General features: G+C 33.2%; 1 protein-coding gene across 1 annotated transcript; it reads left to right on the plus strand.

Annotated features, from left to right (window-relative positions):
- Positions 1-516: 516 nt before the first annotated feature.
- Positions 517-10074, plus strand: LOC117123582. Its single transcript, XM_033269571.1, has 9 exons — positions 517-668; positions 4236-4601; positions 5145-5399; positions 6380-6514; positions 6628-6771; positions 7145-7276; positions 8786-8947; positions 9181-9489; positions 9933-10074. The coding sequence occupies exons 1-9, from the start codon at positions 614-616 to the stop codon at positions 10007-10009; spliced, it is 1635 nt and encodes a 544-aa protein (XP_033125462.1). The 5' UTR covers positions 517-613; the 3' UTR covers positions 10010-10074.
- The last annotated feature ends 573 nt before the right edge of the window (positions 10075-10647 follow it).

Below are 10647 nucleotides of genomic sequence, written 5' to 3' on the forward strand. Positions count from 1 at the left end.
CCACCCCGCCCCCCCCCCCCCCCCCCCCCCATTGAAATTCCTAAATACGGGCCTGGTACGAATACAGAAAATTAAAAAGCCGCGAGTATTTTGAGATTATCGTTTTTGTAAGGATTAAGTTTTCTGTATCATAAAAATTAAATGGAGAAGAAGAGAACATCGAATACCATCATACCTGTTATTATGCCTAAATAGTATAAAAATTGAGAAAAGAATGTATTAATGCGGAAACAATGTTTTTCTCATTGTTATTGTTCAGATAGTGTATACCTCGCATGGATTGTGTGCCTATAGCCTATAAAGCATTCATAACACTGACGACATGATGCTGGCTACTCACCGCATAACCAGGATTTATACGGTAGTAGTTCTATTTAAAGCGAATACAGTACAATTATATATATTGTTCCACAATGGTTTTCTTTTGCCTGTGCAAACAGAAGAGCTGAAAAGATTCGTCCCGTATGATGGGTTACAATGACTCATGCGTAAAACTATAAAGGATTGATATCGTGTCATGGTCCACTGAATCAAGGAAATAACTGTTTTTAAGTATTTGACAGAAAGTACCAAGTTAGATTTTTACTTTTAAAAATTACAGAATTAAATAATTATGTATATATTCTTATTATTGTTATTATGCAGTCAACTGACATGTGCTCAGAATGGTAAGTAAAAATAATATTCTGTCATATTTTAAATCTTTGTTGAGCAGGAAAATCCTAGGCCCTAAGTCTTTATCACGGGTCGAATTAGCCTAAACTAAACAGAGTACGGAAATACAGAGGTAAACTTAGGCTTATTTACAACGGTGCATGGCAAATAGACCTATAGGCCCAGGGGCTATATATCTAGGGTATCCACTTACATTTTGTTCAGGCTTTTAAAATAAAACTTCCCAAAATCACATGCTCTGTGTATGTATTGCAAATAATGATTTCGTGCTTCATTTTCTGTGCCGTAAATTCAGGCCAAACCAATAAATTAATAAAGGGGTATAGGCTTCTATAATGCTATACGGTATGATTGTAACACATTTCTCGTGATGTTGTATGGAAGTTTAACAAAATACTTTTTCCAAATGGAGTGAAAGCAGTCTATCTCGGTACAGGTATTGCTGGGGGTTTAATTTATTTTAGTATTTTTCACGTAACTGTTTAGGCATATGGTAGGCCTATATATGATTATCTTTTGTAGTCAGATGTTTTTTGAAAAATGTAGAATCAGTGTTACCAACCACTTTGATACTCCACAAAATACAGGAATATATAAAGAACAATTAAAACTGAATTTAAATATTAAACTAAACATTTACAATTGGATGCACTACTTGTCTATTACAGTCGAGTATTGAACACTAAATACACCTGAATAATTGAATACTTTGACTTCAACACTTGACTGATGAACTCTTGAATAAAACTAATGACTATTGAGCATTGGCATATAGTATAAAGTTTTGAGTATTGAACACTTTACTTTTAAACACTTGAATAGTGAACATAGCTATTGGACACATGACTTGTGACTGTGACTTGAATAATATTTTGACTCAGTTTTGGCACTTAGCTACACCTGACTATTGAAAACTATAGGCCTACTATTGAAAGCATGATTGAATTAGACACTTGACCATTTGACACTGTTGAGCACATATCTATACCTAGAATTAAAATTAATCTAAAGCATACAATAGGCCTATATAATCTGAATACTTCAGTAAAAATTACTGAATCTTATGTTATAATAAGCGTATTTTTAGTAAAGTCATTTTTTCTATTTTTTTAGGATTGTATTTGTTAGGCCTACTAAAAGGAACACATTAACTTAGTTTGTAGTGGTCATTATCAATTAAACAATAAGTACCTTTCGGGTTGATGTAACTTCACCATTGAGTATTCTCTGTATATAGGTATTTACCGGCTGTAACTCGAATGTTCTTAATTCTAGAGTTGTAGTGCACAAATTCTGTGCAATTAAATAGATTTTTGACGGTCCACTACATAATTATAATACTGTCTGTATTCGAATAAATGCCCTCTCGAATAAACATTTGTAATAAACACTCCGGGGCATTTATTGTTCCTGGAATATCCCAAAGTTCGGAAGGCGTTTCCGAAGCAATGAAAGCGCCGGCGTCCATATTCTCACACACCGATTCGATTTTCTGATCGGTTCGGTAGGTTCTAAACAAAGTTAACTGCAAGAGGTCCGACTCTTTTTCGTTGGAACTTAATTATTTTTCAAAAAGTACTACAACGAAGGGGCGTGTCCTTAAAGACAAATTCCGAGGGAACTCTATTCGAATTCTAATAGGCCGCCCCTATCTCGTGGCCTGTCTCTTATACACATCTAGATGTGTATAAGAGACAGGTAGTAAACACATCTAGATGTGTATAAGAGACAGTTGATACTCCACACAATACAGGAATATATAAAGAACAATTAAAACTGAATTTAAATATTAAACTAAACATTTACAATTGGATGCACTACTTGTCTATTACAGTCGAGTATTGAACACTAAATACACCTGAATAATTGAATACTTTGACTTCAACACTTGACTGATGAACTCTTGAATAAAACTAATGACTATTGAGCACTGGCATATAGTATAAAGTTTTGAGTATTGAACACTTTACTTTTAAACACTTGAATAGTGAACATAGCTATTGGACACTTAACTTAACACTTGAAAGCATAATATTTTGACTCAGTTTTGGCACTTAGCTACACCTGACTATTGAAAACCATAGGCCTACTATTGAAAGCGTGATTGAATTAGACACTTGACCATTTGACACTGTTGAGCACATATCTATACCTAGAATTAAAATTAATCTAAAGCATACAATAGGCCTATATGATCTGAATACTTCAGTAAAAATTACTGAATCTTATGTTATAATAAGCGTATTTTTAGTAAAGTCATTTTTTCTATTTTTTAGGACTGTATTTGTTAGGCCTACTAAAAGGAACACATTAACTTAGTTTGTAGTGGTCATTATCAATTAAACAATAAGTACCTTTCGGGTTGATGTAACTTCACCATTGAGTATTCTCTGTATATAGGTATTTACCGGCTGTAACTCGAATGTTCTTAATTCTAGAGTTGTAGTGCACAAATTCTGTGCAATTAAATAGATTTTTGACGGTCCACTACATAATTATAATACTGTCTGTATTCGAATAAATGCCCTCTCGAATAAACATTTGTAATAAACACTCCGGGGCATTTATTGTTCCTGGAATATCCCAAAGTTCGGAAGGCGTTTCCGAAGCAATGAAAGCGCCGGCGTCCATATTCTCACACACCGATTCGATTTTCTGATCGGTTCGGTAGGTTCTAAACAAAGTTAACTGCAAGAGGTCCGACTCTTTTTCGTTGGAACTTAATTATTTTTCAAAAAGTACTACAACGAAGGGGCGTGTCCTTAAAGACAAATTCCGAGGGAACTCTATTCGAATTCTAATAGGCCGCCCCTATCTCGTGGCAGTAAGGAACTGTTGCAGTTCTATAATACTCGTTGCATAAAGCCTGTTTTGCACCAGGCAAATTTATTTGCGCGATTCGAAAGCGTCGGTTCATGCGCATGCGCGTTCACATTTCTATCGGAGTTGTTCGCTATAGCGGAATCAGTAGTTCGAATTGTTTCTAAGCCTATTTTTTGCGAAGCGACAAAAATGCACAACCATCAGAGCTCAGAAAACAAACCGACGCTGTCGACTCGCGCGAATAAATTCGCCTATGGAAAACATGCTTAGGTTAAGCCGCTTTTCCACTAGGTGAAATTTATTCGCGTGAATCAAAAGCGTCGGTTCTTACGCATGCGCATTCATGTTTCTATCGGGTTTTTGCGAAGCGAAAAAAATGCTTAACCAATCAGAGCTCAGAAAGTGTACCGAGGATTTGATTCGTGCGAATAAATTCGCCTAGTGGAAAACACGATTTAAGCTATATTTTCGTTGCATTTCTTTCCTGTTTTCAACTTTTGAGAATTTATTCGCGGGAGTCGAAAGTGTGAAGCGAAAAAAGTGCGCAAGGAATCCGAGCTCATGAACCGAACCGACGCGTTAGATTCGCGCGAATAAATTCGCCTGGTGGAAAACAGTTGGTTTGCGCGAGATGTCACCATTCCGAGTAGCATTATTGTCCAATTTAATTCAACATTAGGTTAACACATGTTAATTCTTTGTCATATTTAAACGTCGTTGGTATTATTTTTGTATAGGAAAATTATTGAATGTAGCTTTATATAGCACTCAAAGCCTGATCAATGTGCATTCTGGAGCAACAACGGAGATCACAGGATTCAGCACACAAAACGAAAAGCCTTTTAACATGACATTTTTTCGAATGTGTGAACCACGACAAACTATCTTCACCACCGTCTTCGTGGGTGGTGCTGAGCAAACGCGGATAACAAACTTTCCAAACGGAACATATACGGACACAGGAGAGGAAAACAGCGACGGTTTTCTCAAAGTAACTATCCCTACTGGCGCTGATGTTAGCGAGAAAACTGGAGTATTTTCGTTCCATGTTGCAAATGACAACGGTTCAGCAAATACATCAATAGTTATGCAAGTATCATCAGGTACAGTAGATACTCTCTTTATTGTATGGATCAAATAATAGGAATATATATAAAGCTTGGTTTCCAAAATCTATCGCCTATAGCTAGCTTTAGCTTGGTTTCCATACAATCGCTACACTCTATCGCCGACAGATTTCAGTGATACAGACTTGGTCGGTCGAATCAGGGAGCATTCCAGATTGCGTTGGAGACTGCTACGCGGTCCCGTTCGCATTGCAATGACACTGAAAACATTAATTTAATCGATACGATGATATCGATTTTATACGACGGCATTATAATTATCCAACAGCGACAAAGGTCGCCAATAATAGTATATAATAATAGTATATATATACATATATACATATATATATACATACATACATATATATACATATACATATATATATATATATACATATATATCACATTATGGTTATATATTTCGTTTTAAACTATTTAAGCTATTTATCATGCTATAGTATGTGATTTTTTTTGTATAAGTCTACGGTTTCATAAATACAGTAGATAAAAATACAATTCAATGAATTTTATTTTCAGCATCTATTACCCCATTGCACCGGACTATGACGTCAGCACTTGGAGAAAAAGTAACTATACACATGCTTACTAATCAATCATTTAATGATGACCTAAGATGGAGAATTAATTATGGTGACGTCATAACTGAATGGAATGGTTTGTCAAATGTGACGATTGACGTTGTCCGATTGAAAGATGATGGTATCTACGAGTGTTACCACGAGAAAAATGGCACCGATGGTAACCATGGTATCATGAGACTTATTGTAAGAGGTAAATGATTGAAATTCGGAAAATTTTAGACCTCCGTATAGCGTTATGGTTACAATAGTTCTTGCAATAATATAATATAATAATGAGGATGATGATGATAATATAACAATAACAGCAATAATAATAATAATAATAATAATAATGATTATTATAATAATAATAATAATTATAATAGTAATAATAATAATAACAGTAGTTATTGCAATAATATAATATAATTATGAGGATGATGGTGATACTATAATAATGAGGATGATGGAGATAATATAATAATGATAATAATAATAATAATAATAATAATAACAATAGTTCATGCAATAATATGATAATGAGAATGATGATGATAATGATAATGATAACATTATATACCACAGACAAATTTCAGCTACTAAAATATCGCCACAAATCAAGCGGCTTGGTGGATAAGATGTATTGTCTTATTCGCTAAAAAATGAAAAATTTATTTGTATATTTAAATTGCATTAATTTAAATTTGTATTGAGAAAAAATCTCTTCGTTAACTAATAGGGGGTCATGACAGAAGCGTCCTTGTTGCGGCCCTGTTTCTTAACGCCAATTCTACCACCACGCAAAAGACAAGATAAGAAGAAAAAGAAAAAGTTAAATTATTTTGCATAGATCCCTAATTTGGTTGATAATTAATCTAAGAATTATTTTACGAAAATATCTGTAAAATAACTGAAAACTAATGTTGTTTGCTATCTGTTTCTGAAATCCTTTAGTCCTATATGAATTTTACTTAAATGTTTTAACTAATTCCCCGATTTGTTTAGCAGACTGTACATCTTTGTTAAGGACTTGGCTTAAATCTTGGCAAATGGTCAAGGAAACCTCACTTCCGAATAAAAATGATATAATATAGTTTGTTGTAGATCATCAGCAGAAATCATCTGACGTAATCAGGTTCGACCTGGTAAAACATTATGTAAAAAATGTAAAAATGCTGTTTTTTTTCCAAGGTTGCCCATCTTCAAGGTGGAATCCACCTACATGTGACAAATTTTGTCCTGTCTGCTACAATGGTGGTGTTTGTAATGACGTCACAGGTGTGTGTGTTTGTCTTTCGGGATTCAGAGGACAACAATGTAAATCTGGTATGTGTATGGTAATATTCATTTTTATTATGGTCACTTTTATCGTAGAATTATAATGCCTATTTTTTTGTTATTTATTTATTTATTTATTTATCTATTGCTTTAAATTTCAGTCTGTCTAGCGGGTACATTCGGTCCTGACTGTGCTTTAAGATGTTCCTCAACTAATGATAGCTGCAAAGGCGCCCTCATATGCCCATCAGATCCGGCAGGCTGCAGCTGTGGGAATGGATATGGTGGCATTGATTGTACAAAACGTAGAGTATAGCATACTTACTAATATTATAATACTAATTATTATAATGATGATGATGATGATGATGATGATGATGATAATGATGACATTTATAATAATAATATTATGATGATAGATGAAGATGATGAGGATGATGGTGATGATGTTGATGTGGATGATGATAATTAGTAATGAAAATAAATAATTAAGATAGAATAGTAATATTAACACTAATAATAATAATAATAATGATAATAATATTAATATTAATAATATATTATATAAAAAATATAGTAAATAATTGCTTACGATATTTCTTATTATGATAGTGATGAGAGTAAGAAATGAAGTGATGATAGTCTATGTTCCTTGACTCTCAAAATATAATTTCACAGCATGCGAAGACGGTTGGTATGGACCCGGCTGTAACCAAATGTGCAATTGTGACCACGCCTCTTGTGACAGTAAATCGGGTTGTTCTGGTAACTGCAGCTTACCCGGCTACACAGAAGAATCACATTGCCAAGGTATCGACGTTTCATCCATTTGCTATAGCTTGTGAAAGTTCAAGAAACCTGGATAATACAAACATGTTTGCAACAGTGTTTATGAGTTTTAAAAAAAATTGTCAATGTGAAAGATGTCTCGTTATTGTAGCAGGGGTGACGCCAGAGAGGGGCGGGAGCGGGGACCACCCCCACCTCCACCCCGGTCGGGGAGAATAACAATTCGTCGGGAGAAAAAAATTAAATGTGTTTTCTAAATAATTACTATAACTCTAAAATTAATTTAATAAGCCTTTGAAACCCCTAAATTGTCATATTTTTGGGGGGGCCTCACCACTCCCACCCCCTCCACCCACTCCGATCATCAAAAACACAATTGTTAAAAACCCGACGGAATGACCAAAAAGCGAAACAAATTACTGTCGAGTGATTCTCCAAGGTTAACAATAATGCATGAAAACACTTAAAATATACGTAAATAAATATAGATTAAAAATATATCCAAATTCAGTTTGTACAATGAAAGATTTAAAAACAATAAAATTAGGAACAAAAAATGTTGAAACATTGCTCTACTTAAAACCTTAAATTTAAAAATGGTAACACAAAAAGATTAGGAATTTAAGAAAAAATATTAAAATCTAAAACTAATTCGTTACGAATATCAATAGGTAATAAATTCCATTGTATGGGAAAATTGATAAAAACAGAGAATTTAAAACAATCTGCACAGGAATATAGATGTGTAAATTTTAAATTGTCAATATGACGACAGTTAATATACTAGAATATGTCCACAATAAAGAGCTCAGTATACTACACACAAACGTAGTATATTTTAAAAAAGATTATTAAAATGTAAAACTAATTCGTTACGAATATCAATAGGCAATAAATTCCATTGTCTGGGGAAAAATTGATAAAAACGGAGAATATAAAACAATCTGTACGGGAATAAAGATGTGTAAATTTTAAATTATCTATATGACGACAATTAATATACTAGAATATGTCCACAATAAAGAGCTCAGTATAGGCCTACTACACAAAAACAGTACAGGTAGTGTTTCTTAGTGTACACTCTCGGGCCTCGTGCTTCTCCTTGTCCTAAATTGAATTTTCTTTCTTTTTTTTTTTTCTTTTTTTTTTTTTTTTTTTGTTTTGTTTTTTTTTTTGTTTTTATCACGACCGTATACTTAACATTTACATTATACAAGTAATAATATAGGAATATTGGAAATTATAGAACATCATGTATGAAATATTTGTGAATAATATTCATTCTCTTCACAACTGTAAGCATTGTGTATAGGATTATTTCTACGTGCATTTATAAGCCTTAACATGAATAGGCCTATGCGCAGTTGGCTAAACTACGAGTTGCCTAATAGGTATATTTAAAAAACACTGAACCAGAGTTTTGGTGATATAGCTTTGAGATAAAAACATCACGCCCGCGTTCTCTCAAGCTGTTTAATGGCAAAAATATATTATTAATATAGAAGAATTTGTTGTTTCCATTTGATACAGAGTTGATGCAAAACAATTCCTGTCCTGAAGGTTTCTATGGTGATCTGTGTAACCATCATTGTCATTGCAAATATGCTCAAAGCTGTGACCGTAAAAGCGGGAATTGTGCAGGAGGATGTGAAGAAGGTTGGGGACAAGAAGGCAACACTAGTTGTAGTATTGGTAAACAAAAACAAAAAAATAGTTAAAATTTATTGCTGCTTAGCATTGGGAACATAAATAATGTAAATATCAAGTAGATCAAGAATAGGCCTAATAACAGTACTCAAATAGCAACATGCTGTAATAATCCTATCGTACCGTATCTTATCATACGATTTTTGACATCATGTTCTATATAGACAAACTTTTCAATTTATGTAACCATGAAACACATTCCTATATTTACTTCACAGCGTTAGCAGTTCTTAGCCATCCTCCACGCGTTGTATCACGAACCAACAGCTCAATTATTATCGATTTCACCTGGTCGCCTACAAAAGACTATGGCAATGGTAACGTCCTGGCAAACTTACTATGGTACAATATATCCGATAACTTAACAGTCCACAAAACACATGTTTTCAGGAGTAACCAACATACTATAAGTGGTCTACCTTCAAATTCGTTAGTAACATTCTACGTTGAACATATTCAGGTGCTAAATGAACACATTTTTCATGGACCTATAAGCCCATTCGGCACCACAGTCACTACTTGTTCAGGTACGCCTTTGATTCTTTTCTAACTTTATTGTTTTTGTGGTGAAAAATAGGCCTACTTGTTTTCCCCATTTGATGCTGGAAGCTGAATATTTTGTTAGATGTGATTTATTATATAATCATCACTAAAGAGAGAAATTCTTGCAATCAAGATCAGAATCCTGATGATATTAAATATACTAAAACGTTGGTAAAATTGAGGATAATTGGAAAGAAATGAATTGACCATACCTGGGCAAATACACAATAAGTATTTGTAATGTTAATATTTTGAACATAATATCACGTAATTATAATCCTATTGATGGAAATATTGAATAGATTTTATTATAGGTATTTAAAAATTTACAGCATATTACAGTTTTTATATATAGTATTATTATCCCTGATTTTTTTTTCTTTTTGTTTATATTGACATGCCTGATATAAATTTAATTGAATTATAGAACCTCTATATGCACCCTCTGTGGGTAACATATCAAGAACACCAAACGAGATAACGGTGACTTTAAAGGTATTTTAATAGCATAGTTTTATCACATTAATTATTCTACATGAATATGGCGAAAAATGGTCATAAATAAACAAATTAAAGTGAAAAGCTCTATTTAAGTTTCCTTGTGACGAAACTATAATAGTAATAAAATGCCTAATCAAAACTACTGTTGAACCTGTTTTTTTTAAATTACCATTGAGCACTCTATTGATGATATTTGCAAATCGTTCAATCGTTTTACTTTATATAGAGCATATATATACACTATATATACACTGTCTCTTATACACATCTAGATGTGTATAAGAGACAGGTCATACTCTTTTCATGCTATATTTAACGAAATTATTTCGTAACAGATGTAATAACTATCAATAAATGCTAAATATAACATTCACATGCAAATAATGATTTAGCCTTTGCATCTTCATATTCATTTGCTATGTCAGATCATTTGTTTTGATTTAATACTTTTTGGATCTGTTAAATTTGTTTAATCCTACATTTCATCATATTAATCATTTTATTAATTTATATATTTCCGCTCCAATTAGTTACATTTATATCCCAACATTGAGGTCAGTCAGGGGTTCTCGCGCTGGAAGTCGCTTGTGTCCTTGGGCAAGGCACTTTATCTACGTTTGTCTCTTTCTACCTAGGAATAT

This window comes from Anneissia japonica, unplaced genomic scaffold, assembly GCF_011630105.1.
Source record: "Anneissia japonica isolate Jap-2015-1 unplaced genomic scaffold, ASM1163010v1 scaffold288292_len1863012_cov191, whole genome shotgun sequence".
NCBI classification, from domain to species: Eukaryota; Metazoa; Echinodermata; class Crinoidea; order Comatulida; family Comatulidae; genus Anneissia; species Anneissia japonica.